Source organism: Apostichopus japonicus, chromosome 19 (assembly GCF_037975245.1).
Source record: "Apostichopus japonicus isolate 1M-3 chromosome 19, ASM3797524v1, whole genome shotgun sequence".
Taxonomy (NCBI): Eukaryota; Metazoa; Echinodermata; class Holothuroidea; order Aspidochirotida; family Stichopodidae; genus Apostichopus; species Apostichopus japonicus.
Window position 1 is genome coordinate 3,550,937 of NC_092579.1, and position 18,188 is coordinate 3,569,124.

At 36.3% G+C, this 18,188-nt stretch overlaps 2 protein-coding genes across 4 annotated transcripts in view; one reads left to right on the plus strand and one right to left on the minus strand.

Annotated features, from left to right (window-relative positions):
• Positions 1 to 18,188, plus strand: part of LOC139960574 (acyl-coenzyme A synthetase ACSM3, mitochondrial-like) — a 40,976-nt gene that overhangs the window by 2,752 nt on the left and 20,036 nt on the right. Inside the window, exons 1-3 of one of the 2 annotated variants that reach the window (XM_071959027.1) lie at positions 14,924 to 15,005; positions 15,290 to 15,579; positions 16,020 to 16,120. In XM_071959027.1, coding sequence (XP_071815128.1) covers positions 15,298 to 15,579; positions 16,020 to 16,120 — 383 coding nt within the window. In that variant the 5' untranslated portion in view covers positions 14,924 to 15,005; positions 15,290 to 15,297. Of the gene's footprint in view, positions 1 to 14,923; positions 15,006 to 15,289; positions 15,580 to 16,019; positions 16,121 to 18,188 lie in introns of those variants that run through there. The other variant, XM_071959026.1, reaches the window with a different exon arrangement.
• Positions 970 to 17,410, minus strand: LOC139960575 (xaa-Arg dipeptidase-like). 2 transcript variants are annotated; one of them, XM_071959029.1, is made up of 8 exons: positions 17,233 to 17,410; positions 10,521 to 10,695; positions 7,210 to 7,419; positions 6,402 to 6,547; positions 5,513 to 5,655; positions 5,018 to 5,172; positions 4,273 to 4,510; positions 970 to 3,282 (listed from the first exon to the last, which is right to left on the minus strand). In XM_071959029.1, exons 1-8 carry the CDS (start codon positions 17,244 to 17,246, stop codon positions 2,825 to 2,827), a joined length of 1,539 nt encoding a protein of 512 aa, XP_071815130.1. In that variant the 5' UTR covers positions 17,247 to 17,410; the 3' UTR covers positions 970 to 2,824. The 2 variants fall into 2 exon arrangements, with proteins under 2 accessions (XP_071815130.1, XP_071815129.1); XM_071959028.1 differs by lacking the exon at positions 17,233 to 17,410 and adding an exon at positions 11,449 to 11,722.

Sequence of the window (18,188 nt, forward strand, 5' to 3'; positions counted from 1 at the left end):
ATAGGTCTAATTGTGAGTCTATGTACTCGGGTTTGTTTCTCAACAAAACAAAAGGCTAAAACATTGCATCTCGGACCCAGAATCCTGTGTTTATAACAATGTTGAAAACTCAAACTTTTATCTTGTAAAACGTTTATTTCGACCTGACTTCTTACAAAAGGCATCCTAGGCTGACCAGTATCACAGATGGAGTTTAAATTTTTTTTTTTAAATTTTATTGGTATTTTAAATATTAACAAAATGCTACGCGGGAAATTCAAAGAATTGTTTTGATCTCTTAGCCATCTTGTCTGAAAGTCTTTTCAGCTACTAAAACATCCTGCAATGATTGCTATGATTGCTTTGCCATGTAGGCAGAGTTTGGTTCCTTGAGTATATATTCATTATTCTGCATGGAATATTACTACAGGTGTTCAGGTTGACATCTGGGATTTACTTGTTATGATTGGTGCAAAATGGTTAGGCCCAGTCTCAGTTATAGAGAAAACACAACCAGTGCTACTTTTGTTTCTGTCATTATCCAGTCAGTACAGTTCTCCTACCACACCTGATGCTCTTTGGTATCCTGTCTTCAAACCTCGTTAGAATAAGCCAACAAATTTGCAAGTACTGTGTGAATGTACACTAGCTTTAACCGGCAACATTGTTAATCATTTCAGTTAAAACCTTTTCTTCTGATCGGGTTCTTTCTCAGGTTGCCTTCTTCTTGTTTCTCCACTTTATATTATTAAAGGTGTTACAAGCATAACAGGGCTTGAAGTAACAATCACAGAAGTTCTACTGAACTTTACCCATGTGTTTATTTAGGTTTGAACTATACTATATCAGCAATGTTGTTATTGCCATGATAGAAGTTAGCCCTCTGTCATTGAAATCAATAAAAAATCATCACTCGATAATTGACCGTAACCTTATTGACATATAGCGATGAAGCAACGATTTTCAAGGAAAGACAACAAAACTCAAGAATTTGATATACATTCCGATAAAATTTATTTGTCTTCTAAAGTTGCAATATTTTTTTGAAAACTCCTCAATTCCTAAGTTTACAATATCTAATCACCAACATCATCTCAAATGATAGTTCCCATTATTTTTAAAATAATGTTTTTGTTTGATTTATGTGTGTATGTGTCTGTGGATGCAATGCCTTTGTACCATTCAATCTCATGGGCTCAACATTCAGGAAGGACATGACTAACTTTTTTCTGCTCCCCCTCTGTCTCCCCTTTCACCCCCCCCCCTCCCGCTCACTCCTCTTCTCATAGCTCTCTTTCACCCTTTTTTCTCCACACCTTTCTGTCTTTGTCCTTCTCCAGTTTATTCCCTACCTCATTCCCTTAATCCTCTCTTTGCCCTCCCACTGTATATCTCCTACCTCGCCTCTTCCCCTGTTGGTTTCTTTCTTCTCTCCATCCCTTGTCTACTATTAGTATTAAAATCCCCTTACATCTATCGCCTTGTGTTCACCATGCTCATTAACCTGTCTGTATTCTGTGTGTGTATTTGTCCCTTCTGTTACTGTTACTTGTCATTTAGCCTTTGAAGAAGATCCTGCTAGGATCGAAACGTCAGGCCAACTTACTTTCACACATTTTTCTACACAGGCTCTCTAGTGGATAAGCAGTTTGCTAACAGTTATTTTATTTAAATAATTAATATTAAGAACATTGAACTTACAGATCCAAAATAATTTTGCTCGACAATCATGCTAAGAAATGAATTCCTTGATGAAGAGAGAATTAATTGTCTACATATAGTGAAATATTAACCCTGTTTTGATTAAAGATATACTGACACACAATAAGTACAATTATAAACTTTATTAAACATGCAAAAACTGTATCATAAAATACTTTATTCCCGTATGCAAATTTAATATGAAGTTTGTGATAATATATGATTTGGTATTATTATTAGTATTGGATGCTTTAATAAGTTAGATGAAGTTATGTGATGAATTCATTCATACAAATTTAAAATAGTTCTATAAGATAAATATTGCAATATTTTGCATAATGGTAGAAGAATTGCATGCATGGTTAGTACATTATCACAGTAAGAATATAAAAATCAGTGTATTTGGCTGTTAAGTTGTTGCAGAAAAATGAAGGTGCTTTTTTGTGCAAGTTTTAAGCAATAATGATATTTAAAACTAAATTAATTATTCATTGCAAGCATTAACTAACAGGAAAAATATATGGGAAACATAGATAACTTATAATTCAAAATAAGATATGTTAGATTTTGTTTTATAGATAACTTATAATTTAAATTTCTATTATCATAAATTTGGAGATACTGTATATATATATATTTTCTTTCATAGAGCCCTTTAAGAGGGGTCTAAGAACTGGTTACCATTTTGCATGCATATTGTTACAAAGGATTCTTAAAGATAGGTGTAGCATTTTAAGCGTCAACATTTTGGACTTTGATTAATTTGAAATGTAGCAAGACATGGGATTTCAATCTAGAATAACATTAAACCTCAGATAAATAAATAAAGAAAGGTCAAAAGCTACTTTTTACAAATTATGAAACACAAAAGTATGCAGGCCTTTGTTATCAAAGTTCTCTACGTTGGACAGCCAAGTTTATGAGCTTTCATCAGTAACAGTATATGTCTGTTTCTTGACATCATGCAGTAGACTGTACAACCATTGATAGGCACTGCCCCAGGTGGTGGGGGAGGTATAGGGGAGGTGTGGGGGACAGGGTTGTGAACATCCCTCCCCCTATTTAAAATTGTGGATCTGCTACAGTACTTCTTGATAAATGAGATTAACAATAAGCACTGGTTCCTCCCGAATATTCTTTTCTTTTAGTTAACTGTCACTGTGGGTACTTCTTTCTGTTCTGCTGCTTGGTCATTTGAGCCCTCTCCTGCTGGTTTGCCCTCGCTGATATTGTCAGTTGTAACATTTCCTTCTGCAGCTTTGCTACCTTTGTCATCCAAATCTGCAGCCTTGTTCCAATCGGTACTGCTGCCAACATCATCAGGCATTGCTTCTCGGGCTGGTTCTGGGGTCTCAACCGGGGGTCCGTTTTGCAGATTAGCACTGACTGCTTCTCGGGGTAGTGTACCTTTGTTCCCGTAAGGAGTATCAGCTGGTTGGTTCATTGGTATTTGACCGACAACTTCAGACGGTGGGGTCAACTTTTGGAACTCTTTATTGATACTATCAATTAGTTTTGACCCTCCAGGTTGCAGAAGGTCAATAGCTGTTAAAGCCAATGCTTTTGCCTGAAGTAGAGTAGCCTTCTGAGCCTCTGGTGCACCTGAAAGTATGAAAAGGATATCACCAGCTAGATGTGCCTATCTTGCAAACTTCTTACCCCATGTTTTTTATCATTAAATAATTCATAAAGTCAACCTGTGATTGACTGTTCATTGGTCAAAGTACCAATCATGGCTCATAAGTTAGGCACAACATTTCAGTTTACAAAGCTATATAATGACTATTACCAAATGCCAGGTCCAGCCTAGGGGCTGTTCTGACATTACCCTTGTACAGCGCTTCAAGATAATCTGGGAGGCGCTATATATATAAGTAGTATGTATCATTATTATGGTTTCCCATATTTTGATCAATAAACACATCATGAGGTCGCAATGCCATTAGCTCTCCTCATGTCAAAACTGCACTGTCCATTAATGTGATTGAACACTGCATTTGATTTGACACTAGTGTAGTCTTCAGTCAAGCATTTCACACAACACTGTGGTGTAAATCAGTGATTGATTTAACCTTAGACCTGTCATAACGGACCACCAATCAGTGATTGATTTAACCTTAGACCTGTCATAACGGACCACCAATCAGTGATTGATTTAACCTTAGACCTGTCATAACGGACCACCAATCAGTGATTGATTTAACCTTAGACCTGTCATAACGGACCACCAATTTGATGTCACTCAGCATCACCATCAAGTGAGAATAAGAAATGTTAACAGTTATGTAATCCGCCTCTTAGCATTACATAAAAACCAAACTTTTATCAATTATCTTGAATAAAATATGCCACTTTAGGCTGTCTCTTCAACTTTTAAGAAGTTGAACCCAGTCAAGAGAGTTTCATACTTAATTAGAAAACTTTCTGACATGTAGTTACTAGTAGTAAGTTAGTACTGTAAATGTCACTCGAGTCTGATACATTTCCATGCAAGGATCATCTCTGCTTCAAAATTATTACCATGTCAACTATTGTGGACGGTCTTGTATCCTATCATGACATGACATGGATACAAAATAACACTAGGCTTACCTGCTGCAAGAGCAAACTCCTTGGTATTATTCAGTGCAGCAGTGTTTATGTCATATAAAACATGGATAGATGGAGTGACGAAGGAGACATTGCCCATGTCTGTGGCTATCCCCACTGGTAGATTCTGTTCCTCCTTCAGAAACTTCAGTCCCAACTCGTTGCAATGTTTCTTGTAGAGCAGAGATAGGTGGCTGTTGGTTTTGAGCTCGGCAAAGTATGATCCATACTCAATTTCAACCTGAAAAGGGAATCGGCTATCAGGTTTAGTAAAATTATCATTTTTGAATTTTTGGTTGGTTAGCACTGATAATGAGTCCTTCCGTTTTCTAGTCTCATATAGTTTGTCTATTGCCCCTAAAGTTTTTAGCTAAAGTAATAAATCTGATAGTTCTTTATTGGGGGGTCTAACATATTATTAACAGATAATAGTGTTAGACATACTGGTAAATTAGAAAATAAATATCCAAATTAGTAGAATTTCAAAAAAGTGCCCTGTTATAAGAGAGTTTGTTGAACTCTGGAAAGCTTTTGGATATTTGTGCAAATTAGGAGACCGGCTTTCATAAATGTGCAGTTTTCATTTTTTATTCAAGATTTGATGCTGAATAATTAAAGTGTCATTGAATTTTGGGTCAAAAGTCAAACATTAGCTTCTCTCCAAAGTGTTAATTACTGTATGTATACTTTGAACATGAATTTCCCATTTTGGTGTATTCTATATTGGACTGTACTCCTCTGTACTTACAGTACATTGTGTGGCACTTGCAGCCCCTATGGCACAGTCTTCACATTTCTTGACCGCTGGTTGCAATTCAGCTGTTGTCGAGGCCTCTATGTGGAACAACAATTCAGTTTGGTCCGGAACTACACCGGGGTGGTTGCCACCGTTTACAAATACCCCTAAATTATGACAAAAGTGAACAGGAAAACATTTTATTTTGGTGAGAGATTTAGTGAGATGATATAATGTCTTGTAATATGAAAAGACATTCAATTTTCATGCGACAATGTCTCTTGAATGTTGAATAATGTTTGGTCATTAGTAAGTTAATGTTGACATGAAGTAATTTTAAGAGGCTACTTTTAAGAATAATGCACTTCAGGACTCATGCAGTGTCTGAAGGAAATTCTAACAATGTTTGTCATGAAAACATTCAATTTTCTTCTTATTTTCCCAATTGTAATTCGTCCAGCTTCAAGTTTTCGTACATGGCAAAAACGGACTAAGTTTTGTTCTTACCGTGCACTTTGATGCTAGGTCTCAAATGTTTTCTCATAGCGGCAATACTGCTGTAACACTGAACAGCTGCATCTAGAGCATTCCTACCATCCCAAGGAGCCAAACTTGCATTGGCTGACAGGCCATGGAACTTGTAGCGTACCCTAAATGAATAAACAGAGAGCATCCCATTCATCTCCAGCAGCCCTCTCATTGCCTATTTCCCATCATTTCAATGGTAATTGTTTTGTGTAAATCACAAAGCTAACTGGCTTTCTGGATTAAGTTTTTGCTCTCTTAACAATAGTAAGTAGCTGTTAATTGCAGACTATTGCCAGATCATGAAACTACTGTGTCGAAGTGTCAGTTGCACGCTTCATTTTGCTTAGATGCAGGCAAAGTGGAAGCTAACAGAAGGTTCCATACCAGGTTGTCAACTCATATTTTGCAGTATGTATCATCATTCATAATTACCCCTGTATCAATAAAAATAAATTGTAGGTAGATATCGAAAGATGTACTGTATACATTATTACGCCGTTATTTATGTAGCGCATAATCCACAAGTTCTATGCACTTTACAATTAACCCTGGTCATTGGTAACTTGTCACACCTACACACCAAAGTGTGCACAATTCAAACAGTCTCTCCTGGGGCACAACAGTGCACCACAGCCACGTGTCCCCTGGGGGACTTCCCATAGGGTGCAGCCACAAACCGGTTCACGCAAATATATTTACAAGTCACCTCGCAAGTCCTCATTTATACACCTGGGTGAAGAGATGTGGCCCAAGGACACAACGCAATGATCTGGCCAGCCAGGGCTCGAACCTGTAATCCTAAGATCACAAGTCCACTGCCTTAACCACTTGATCACAACGCCCTCAATGTTTGAAATTATTGACTTACTTTTCCAGGGCCTCTTGTCGTGGTTTAAGGATGTTTTTATTGAATGGACTAACCATCAAAGATGCACTAATGCCAAAAAATACACCAGCATTGATCAACTTCTGCTTCCCTGCTCCAGCATTGCTTGGGCATCCAAAAACTATGATCTGTAAATACAAAGAAAATTTAATTTTATAGAAAAATTGATATTAATATGCCAGATGAAAATACCTGGCAACCCACCTATGTACCTAAGAATAACTTATGATAGTATTGTAGAAAATATTCAAATATACAAGTTAATGTATTCAAATAAATATGGGGGAGGGGCAGGAAGAAATATTTTAACTGTGTCTCTTATTTCTTTATCTTTTTTTTGCAATGTTAAGGAACACTATAGCAATTGTAATGGTTACTCTCAATTAACATACTTTTTAAAGGGTGTGAAGACTCGCACAAAAAGAAACGTCTAATGCCCGTAATCTGACCTAGTTTCGAATGAGGTGTATTACAGAAGTGTTAGACACCACCATCGATCTTAGAAAATACACACACAGCTTGCTACCGTTGGTAATTAGACACTAGTGTACAGTCAGTACAAACAGCTGCGGTCAATACCCACAGCACATTGTACTGTACAAACGATACAGCGATGGACATCTCAGGTCCAGCTAAAGATAACAAGGTATCTCGTTTCATTACTGTCTGCATTTTGTAGCGACACGAACAAAACGTCACTTGCAAGCAATAGGAAGTAAACTTTTTCAGATGGCCGCATGCGGTTTGGGGCGAGTCTTTAATGCCTTTAACTTAAAGACTGTCTCCTTACTTTTCCTTTTTGGACCTTCTGTTCCATACTTTCTAATGCAGCTTTGACCCCCAAGGCCACACCTATTGCACTCTCTGCTACCAGATTATGTCCACTCGCATGACCAATGTTTGGCAGGGCGTCGTACTCTGCCATGACGGCCACTGCCCTCCCTCCGTCGTAACCGTAGGTCGCACGGAAGGCAGTTGGGAGGATGAAGTTCCGTTCAACCTGTAGAAGACATTGTACATATGTATGAATAAATCAGTCTGTAACTGCTGGGAACTCAAAATAAATGTTCATCTTTTTACTCCCAAAACCGATGTGTTGTTCATAAACTTTCAATGACGATAAATAATGTAGCAGTCATTACAAAAGCTTTCATAGTCCCGGCATTGACTGCAGAATATCACGTGAGAGGCTCTGGAGGGACGCTGTGCATAACTAACATGGAAACATAAAGCGACTGGTTGTGTTTGTATGTAAACAGGGAGCTGCTATTCGACAATTAAATTAGCAGCTCCTAAATCTACCATCCCTACCTCTGGCTGCAAATTGACTCGAATGAAAGTATTTATAGCTATACGCAATATTATTTAGTGTCATAACATGTTCACAACCTTTTTTACACAGTGTTACTATATATATATATATATATATATATATATATATATATATATATATATATATATATATATATATATGTATATATATATATATATATATATATATATATATATATATATATATGTATATATATATATGTATATATATATATATATATATATATATATATATATGAACTTGTGTATATATTTGTGGTCAATTTGTTTTGTGAGGTTGTAGATGAATAATATGGGTATAGGTCACAGTCTCTAACCGTGCCTACATGCAACTAATTTTGAAGGAGCTGTCTACTGAAGTGGTACAGTATGTATATTTTTATGTCACATGGTAATGCTTAGTATATATAATCATCTTAACTTCATCTGTTTTACATTCCAGGGGCTGGATGGGTGAGGGAAAACCCAGGGGTTGCACAGTAGGACCCATTTATAGCCACTCATATACTTTAGCCTTTTATGATTAAGTGGGGGGGGGGGACACTTGTGTTGATATTAAGCATGTTGTGAAAGAAATATATCAATTGTAATAGTCCAAGAACAGGGCAAAGACTGATACAGTTCAATAATAAACTCTCATACATGTTTATTGACCGACTTCACACATAATAAACATACAAATTATCAAAAAGTAGTGGCAGTGCCTTTCTTTTTCGGAGAAACCCGGATATAATAATCAAATATGAGACATGATGGTACTAGTTACCATAAGGAATACCCTGGAACAGAACTGTTCGTGCATGATTTAGTTTGAAAGTTAATAACAGCAAAATCCCCAATTTTAAGCCTATTTTAGGTCAACTTTAGGCTGTATGATTAACCGCTGGTTGAGAGTAGTGATGAAGGAAGATGAATTGTTTAGCTAATCGACATAAAGATCTCATGTGGTCATCAAAAAATGTTATGATTTTTTTTTTGGTAGTTCACTTAATTTACAAAGTAAGCTTGAAAGTTACTAATCAGCAGCATTGTAATTTAAGAGTTCCATGGCTTAAATTATTAACTTTCATTTGAAAATGCTTACATCCGTGTTCTTCTTCTTCCATGTTGAGTGTATATAAATACGTCTATTTAAATTTAGATATATTAATAGGTCTTCCTATCAATGCTTGTGGGTTTTTTAGGCTTTTAATGTGTTCGAAATCGTGTATCAAATGTTGATGCTTTAGTGATCTCTTAGAAGGTACAGTAGTATCAGCTTGTTATGTTTGAAGGAGATGGCAAACAATGTTAAACTTAAAACTGAAGAGAAACATATTCTGCATTGCACTGCTAGTTGAAAACCCTATCTCAATATCTTGTCCCTAACTTGAGATATGGTTGAGCAAATATACCTAAACCTTCAACTACTCCAGGTGAGGTACTCCAGGAAGTAATCTTTTGCGAGATCTCATAAGTTCTCATAAACTCTTTGTGAGATCTCATTAGTTCTCATAAACTCTTTGTGAGATCTCATAAACGTCTAAGTAAGATCTCATGACCAGTTGCAAACTTCTCACGAGATCTCATATGTTTTCATGAACTTCTCGTTAGATCTGCTTTTCTCGTGAGAACTTGTAAACTTCTTGTGAGATCTCATAAGTTATCACAAACATCTCGCGAGATCTCAGAAGTTCTCGTGAAATCTTGTGTATTTCTCGCCAGATCTCATAAACTTCTCACAAGATCTTGCGAGGAATTTTTATAAAGGTAGGATCACAATAGTTGGTCAGTGTATCATCATGGCAGATTTTATCATTGAAACTTAATTCACTTGGCATATTTTCTTAATTGTCCATGTTCTCTGTAGTTTTTTATCAAAATACATCCTTTTTTTTAAGAAATATTCTATTTTGCAGTGGATAAGTGATTGAATTATGAAGAACATTTTCAGTAAATTTCCTATAAGCATTCGAGTTCAGAGACCAGAAAGTCCTGTTTATGGAACTTGGTTGTTTGTTATCAAAGGGCTTCAAGTTCATTTACAGTAATGATAATAACTGTTGTGTTGTTTATGTTACGATGCATGTCTATCCTAAGCTGTTCTGTAGTGTTACTGGGGGGGGGGTTGAAACTTGTTTTTCTAATATAATATATCATTTGCATAATAATATGCAGTAAAAAACAAAGACTTTGAAACAATACAATGGCAGATCTTTTTCCTCCCAAGTGACCTCTGACATAAATACAACCTCATGATTATTCATAAAACAGAAAACACATTAAAGTAACAATGTAAATAATAATGTCAAGTTTTATGGGGAATCTCTTAGTAGTTGCCAGTATTGCATGCCAAATACAAGTTTTGTGGACACAAATATAGTTGTTTGATGAAAGAAAGCAGAAGAATGGATTTCTCTTTGCATGCAGCAACAATTATTAAACAACACCTAATTATATTCCGGCCATTTGATTGGTTGCTCGTCGATTGCATGCAAAATCCGCTTTATTGCACGCTGGGAAATAGAACCGTGGGTTATACTTTTTTGATAGCACTTTTTTTCAATGGTAAGAGAGCAGAGAAACCCATCTGTTCAAAACAATCTGCATTTTACATCCAATTATAACAAAATTTGAAGGTGTTGTATAAAACAAATGCGCTTCGTTGAATGGAACAAATTACATCTTTCAACGAATGAAATATTTGCACTATTGCACTCATAACCATTCATTATTTGTATATTATTAATACATGTGTCTACTGTATGTAGGTGCATTATTTCTGTATACCTCAAATCCATCATTTTCCAGGAAAGTTGTCAGCAGGTCATGGGCGTGGACCTCGTTGTAAGGGTTCTCGGGATGGGACCACAGATCATGGCTAAGAGCGTTAAGTTCTGCAGCGGCGTTGTCTATTCTTGTTTTAGCTTCATCCTTCATGCTCCCAAATGGGCTTACCATTTGCCTGAAATGTGGAGTGTAAGACTACAAATAGGCAATGTATCCTAACAGGGAATAATTAAAGGTGTGCTGTATTGGGCCCAAATATAGCTAGATATTCAAATATGGTCACCTTTGGTCAAAATTCTTAAACTGTTTTTATTACAACCTTCAAGGAAATTTTGAAGTTCATGAAAAGGAGGTATGTTCATATCACTAAATTGCATCATGCTAAATATAGCTAAAATGTATACATGTATGTCTGATACCTGCCCCACTACACCCTCGTCCCCTCACTCCAACCACATTTCACCCACCTCCCAAGTTAATCGCAGACATTGAATAGTGGCAAAATAGAGAACTGATCTACTAGGAAATATGTTTTTTTTTTTGTGAGTGAATATTTTAGAATGCTCGAGTGACCATATGGTGCCATTTTATGGCATATTTGAGGTCAGTACGGATAACCATCAGTTTATTAAAATTTTCGCAAAATCAAAAGTTGTAGACTGATCATTAGATTGCTTCTGGACCGGACTGGAATACATGCAGTGCATCATGGGATAGTCTCCTTTGGACAATAACGGTTAGATAATAGACAATACGTATATAATATGAATATAATGAATTATTTCATGTAACATGAATTTTCAAATTACTATAACATATGTTCGTTAGTTATCAGTGCATGCCTACCCTCACCTCTAGTAGCTCTATATTTACATCATGTATTCTGTCAATGGCTCAACTATAAATGTAAATTGACCTTTGACCCTACCTTACTCTCTGCATGCTGCTGCTCCTATGGAGGGTTCCACCTTTGGAGGAAAACATTGTTGCCCACAATTCTGCACAATCCCAATCAAACAGAAATTTCCAAAGAGCACTCATCAATGCCTTGTGGTCTACTAACGTAAGTATACCACATCAAGAAGAGCGTTAATTTTTGCAGGTTCCAAAGCCGACTGATTCGACGCCCAAGTTTGCCACTAAATTGATCTTGATGGGGTATGATGCTGGTATAGAGCTCCCAGTATATGCATGTTAGCAGATTCAAAGGCAAGGCATAGCAATTTAAGTGGCATTCTAGCTTCCATTGGAGAGCATTGTGGGAATGTTTTACACTATCTATTGCTACCAGCAGAAACAGAAGAAGCCATAAAAAAAAGTAAAAAAAACTGCTGGTGTGATGCTTGCTCTGTCACCCTTGCAACTTTTATCCTGGGGAGCGGCAATCCAGTCTTGCAGCTATAATAAGACAGATGCTTTACCACATATATTCTACAGTGGATGTTAATATTTTATGGATTTATGGCTTTTAAAGATCTTGTAGTTCCTATATCTTTAAATTTATAGTCCCTGAAAGTTGACCTTTCTATTTGTCAAAAAAATGTCTGCAGTCTCTGGCTCATAAGTTGACAATGCATTCATCACATGAAACCTAAGTTTTTGCTGCTGTGAAGCAGGGTTTTTTTTTTATTTATATTTTTATAGTCAAACTTGCATTTTTCGATTCTAAATATTAAAAATCTGCAATGTGGTACATTAGCTGAACAAGTCAATTTGTTTCTTCAATTAACGATGTAAATTTCATCAAATTTGTTTTTCCAATTTGCTGGTTATATGTTATTTAATAATATTATTAAATGAAAATAGTGTGAGTGTGGAATATTCAGAAATTAATCAATGCCCTCCCTCGTTTAGTTATCATCTTGCGGGAGAAATAGTATTGGAGGAAGGCTTTAGTTTCATTAATTATAATCTTATTTTGAGTATTGATTTAGTAAGACTGTTGACCAAATGTCAAAAGCAAAGATTTGCTTTACTCCTCCTTCCGAGAGCCTCCCCCCTCTCCACTCCCCTACCCCCCTCCCACCTTTCTCAGTTCTCTCTTGACAAGATTAGCCATATTTCCCATTTGCATTCTTGTAGGTTATATCATCTCATTAGGTGGCTCTTTGTATCTGTCAACTCAACTTACCTTATATGGACATTTAGACATTAATTTTAAACTATGTATATATTGAGATCAGGATATCGCGAAGGAGCCTCATCGGCTTATCAAAGCCGCAAGCTGACCGAAGTCAGTCTCTTAGATTCATATTTAGCGTCCATGATTATGAATTGTCAATTGTCAACAACTCTGTAACTGGACGACATACATTAATCTTGGAGTGACTCGAACTGGGGACCTCATGATTGGAAGGCACTGACGTTAACCACGTTAACACTCCTAAACTATATAGAGAAAAGAGACAATTCCAAGGTTTAGAAGCCAGTGCATTCAGTGAGTAAAATTGGTGATTGTGCCACGACAATCGCCATTGGTCCAATTTATTATTCGTGAGATTTTCACAAAGGCACAGTGCCATTAGGAAACTGGCTGCAGCAGCTGCAAAGTCCCCTGCAGCAAGGCTGAATCAAAATGAACTTAAAATTATGATTCTAGTTTTAAAATGTTGCTGTAACCAGCAACCTTCCCAGTTGACAGTCCTCAAAATGGGCAAATTTAATCAAGAATGAGAGAAAGAGAGAGAAAAGACACCTCCTCCGGTGGAAAATTCAGAAAAGTTGCATTGCACTACCTACTTTCTATTGTTGCCTAAATCTCTGATTTCATAGCTTTTCATCTTCATTGGTAGAAGTGCTTGTGACTGAATTATAGTTCAATCCAATCTTCTCCAAAATGATTGCCGATTTTCTTCAAACTTGGTGGGAAGGTACCCAGGGTGAACCCTTGTTTCTTGCAGACCCACTGAATCAAAGGTCAAATTTAGTGCAAAATCTTTTTTTTTTCTTTTTTTATCCCCATGGAAAAACAGTGAATTGACATGGAGCATCCTCAGATATAGTTAGAATGTCAAGTGCTATCAACATATGCAGTTGCATTGAAGCGCTTACCTGGCAAATTTACCTGGCAATAAATTAGCCATATCTCAAAGTTCAAGAATCATAGTATTCTCACAGTGTTAAAGTAACAGTGCTTTCTTCTTTAAAGTAACAGTGCTTTAATTTTTTTTTTCATTGTTTGGGTGTAATCTATTATTTAGACTTTATACTGCAATACCTGGATTATAGATTTGAAGGTGGATCAAACCACTCTGTAAAGTAGAGGTCATCCCCCTATCCACACCTAAGAAGTAGCTAAACTATGTTAACAAACCATAAGCTCATGCTAACATTTCTCCTAAAGCTAAGGTGACCATATTTGCCTGACTGGAATCAGGGACATTTATTGCGTGACTGATATGGGGAAGGGGCCTAAGGGGAGGGGGTGTCCCGAAAATTTTCAAGTGCCTAAGGTGCTTAGATGTAAAATGGTGAAACTTAGAAGCACTTTTTAAATCAATTTTATTTCAAAAATGTACCTTTTTCTTAGATGAAATTTACTTACTTTACGAAAGAGTGCTAGGCTAGATCGATCTAGCATATTCCTCTTTACGCTGGCCCACCTGAAATACTGGTTAGTTCCGTTGTGCGACTGCACACTTGACTAAATTTGGTTTTACAATTATTTTACTAATAATATGGGATATTTTCGAAATTCCTGAACATTTTCACGAATCGGGGACATTTTCGGGGACACTTGTTTATCGGGGACAGCACACTGTAATCGAGGACTGTCCCGAAAATCGGGGACGTCTGGTCACCTTATGCTAACATTTCTCCTAAAGCTAATCCCAACTCAGAAAGATGTTAGCCCAGATACTAGTGTCCCCTTCACACCTTGCATGCCATTAATACAACAAATGCTTACAGAGCTATGTGCAATGGAATTTACGTACTGCATATATATGCGATTCCGTGTATACCTGGGTACTGGTACTGTAGCTCCAACAAAGAAATGGCTTTATAGGGATCGCCACCAACTATGAGTTGGCTAGCTCAGTTGGTAAAGTGATGCAGGGCTTGAATCCTGAGTTTAATTGTTTGATTCCCATTCTAATTACTATACAATTTCTTTGCTTCTTTTCAAGTGTTTATAGTTCCCAGTGTTAATTTACTTCTAATTTATTTAATTCTAATGCATCTTCAAAGCCTTTTTCAGGTTATCTAGTAATTTGGGGCTGTTATATTACCCTTCAAAGTAGAATCCATCTGGTATGAAAAGCATTTCTGCAGAAATTCCAAATAATGTTTACACTGGATTCTGGAATGATCTATGAACCCAATTTTAGTACATATATAGTTTGTATTCTGTACCACCTCATTCTGCAGTCTGTGCTAATAACAGTTTTGTATGTTTCCTGCAACAGTGACCTTACATAGTAAAGGTAAATTTAACTGACAGAATCGTTTAGAAAGAAATTGGCATATACAGCGGAAGAACAATAGGTATGAAAAATCTGCCTAGAATTCATCAGAGCTACTGTAAATATGGAAAGGAGGAGAGTGAAAGTCTGATTTTAAAACGGATAGGAATTTTGTAAAGTACTAAAGGGTGGCAATTAATGTTAGGCCTCGACACTCTGAGAGCGCAACAGTCATTAATGTGTAAATTGCAAGTACTGTATGGTTCAGAGTTTTGAGATATGTCAAACATAAGTTAATTGTGTTACAAATGGATTTCTAAATCTATATTCTTTTGTTTTTTCTTCTTTCTTACTTTTATACCATAGGAACAACAATGTGGTCTTTTAAACTAAGACCTGGGTTTGATCCTGTTATGCTACCGATGCAAAAGTCCACCAGTCGTAAGCTACAAAGTTTTCAAACTTGCCAAAGACATTGTTTGCTTCTACAGAGGAAGGAACAACATCTCAGTCAAAGGACAAAACGAGGCTTTCTGTCAGCGGTTTCCGCTACGGGATTCAATGACTATGAGCTAGAGAGGAAACGTTTCAAGTGGGACGTACCAAAATATTACAACTTTGCAAATGTGACAGATCATTGGGCTGAAAAGGAAAAGGTGTGTTTTCCACTGTCACAATGATTTTTGTATTTTTGTTTCAATTGCAGGCCAAAAGGTACAGTATCTCTATGATAAAATAATTTAGTTATCTCATTTTTAAAAGGTAAATATAAAACATATACATTGAACATTGAAACGTAATCGTCTTTGGAAGTATATTTAACCTTATAGTTTATGTAATTCATGTGTGACCATGTCTTTATTTTTGGACAGGAACTGGAGGGAGGTTACTAAATTTGACATGTCCATGGGAAGTTTCGTGTGGGTAGTATAATTTGACATTGGTGCTGTTAATTGAGATGTTCAACAAATGTACTGTACTTAATCGGTAAACATTGCAGGCTTCTATGTGTTTAGGAAGTATGATATGCATCTCTCTCTGCTCTGCTTAACATAAACTATGATGATACTCCTGCTGTTTGCTTTTTTTTTGGAAGAATGGTCAAAGAGCCAGTCCACATCCGGCATTGTGGTGGGTAAACGATGATGGTACGGAACTAAAGTACACCTTCCAAGATATACAATATCATTCCAAAAAGTAAGTAACAGCTCTGAATCTTTAGTGATAAGCAGGGACATGCACAACCACTTACCCTTCTCATCAGAGGGCTTTAGCACCCCCCCCCCCTGTATGGCAAGCCTAATATTCCAAAAAGGAAATTATACCTTTTCTTTACAGTTCATAACCAAAAACATGTACAGTATGTATAGTTAAACCTAAACAGTTGAAAATTATTCAACATTGTTTGAAAAGTTGTAAATAGTTGAAAATTATTCATCATTGTTAACTTAAAGGAACACTTTATATCTTAGCATTCCCTGTTACCAAAGTATATCACAGGGGATGGGATGGGGTGGGGGGGGGGGACTCATGCCCTTCTCCAAGGATAACATGATAATATAACATCTACCCTCCCATAACAAACATGGTGGTTGTGCCCCTGTTGACAAATTTACAGTTATTTGGAAGACCAAAATGTTTCATGCATCTAATTATATCTTACTAGTTTTCCTCTAACTTGAGACACCAAAAAGGCGCCCCAGAATCCATTGGGGCTGCGGGGAAAGGAGAGTATTAATGGGCTGTTTGTGATGGGAGTTTTCATGTCATCCAAAAGCCTACTATAATATAATACTTGTAATATTTATTGGTTCTGGTGATATATTTATGAAAGCTTATTTAGCATGAGTTGCTTGAGAGCAAGGACTGCCTTGTCAAATGGAACAAAATCTAGTTCAAATCATATTTTAAAACTTTTTTTTTCAATAATGTAACCAGTGTGAAGTGAAATAAAAGTTAGTAGAACAAGCCATTCAGGTTAAAGATGCTAAACTTTCTAAATAGTTTCACAGTTGCAACCATCCCCTGTTTTGTTTTTATACAGAATAAGCTTTATTCAAGACCTGTAAGAACATAATAAACATGAGAAATTAAGTATATTTGTAAACATATAGTTTTGCAATCTCAATGAAACATCCTCTGAATAATCCTTCATTGCCACAACAGTATTGTCATGCACAATACAGTAACTATATATTGCACTATTTATTCTCGAGATACAGAAGGAACTGAATTGCATTGCTGTATGGTACATTGCCACACTTAATGTTACATTGCCATTAACATAAATAGAAATTGCATACAATTACCACAAAGATTCCATTTTTCACCCCAAGAAGATGACAGACTTCTCTTTATAGTACTTATGATGGAAGTCAATATATGAGATGAATTAACTGTAAACCCGTAAAGGATCTCAACGCTTCTTTGGAGTGACAGTTTACATGAAATAATTTGCAACTCTCAAGTAAAATGTGCTGGCATACTACTTCTGCCTTCATTGTGCGCTGTAGCTTATCTGCAAAAATTGTGAACCAGGAGCTGAAAGGGTTTTCTAGTGTCAGGGTGTATAGTAGAGAGAGATAGAATGGCTGGTACAGATACTACAGATCACACTATGTCTAACAGCCAAAACATTCTCATTAGTGATTGTTTAGTTTTGTGAGTAATTAGTCGATTCATCTCTAACTACAGATTTGAAAGTTGTGTCACTATAACCCATTACAACACTAGACCTATCAGCTCATTAAATGCACAGCCTGAGTGCAGTTACTTAAATCTCTTTAAAAGATCATTCCCCACAGAATTTGTAAAATATCTGACCATTGAACCGAATACTTTTTCATTCCTATCATCTGGTGGAATGGGATATTTAATAAATGCATCCCTAGTCAGGTACATGAAGAATTGAGTTTACCCTCTGTTCCCTTTAAATTGTGCTGACAGTTTGAAAAATTATTTTATTAAAAATGGTTGACTGGTTCATTGTTAAAACAGTAAATTACAATTCCAGTGCTTTCCAGGTTTTTTAATTCCCCCTTTTTTTCTTATTCATGCAAGTATAAGTCAGTGTACTGTGTCCTGTAAATACTTATTAAGTGTATCATCTCACCTAACCCTTCTGGTAATACTTATAGTATTTTAGTATAATCATCACATGGTAAATTAAAACATTAGCCAAACCTTTACATGTATATATGCTTATTAGCCGAGTAATTCCTCTTATAGATGTGTTGTAGACTAAGCCTTTAAAAGTTATTTTGAA

What these genes read in the sequence shown, in the direction of transcription:
- LOC139960575 (XM_071959028.1), bottom strand. Translation starts at nt 11,561, where the DNA reads ATGAGTGCTCTTTGGAAATTTCTGTTTGATTGGGATTGTGCAGAATTG. An exon ending in AGCAGCATGCAGAGAGTAAG is followed by an intron (nt 10,696 to 11,448) that starts GTAGGGTCAAAG and finishes TCCACATTTCAG; the next exon opens with GCAAATGGTAAGCCCATTTG. An exon ending in GGAGTTTGCTCTTGCAGCAG is followed by an intron (nt 3,283 to 4,272) that starts GTAAGCCTAGTG and finishes TCATACTTTCAG; the next exon opens with GTGCACCAGAGGCTCAGAAG.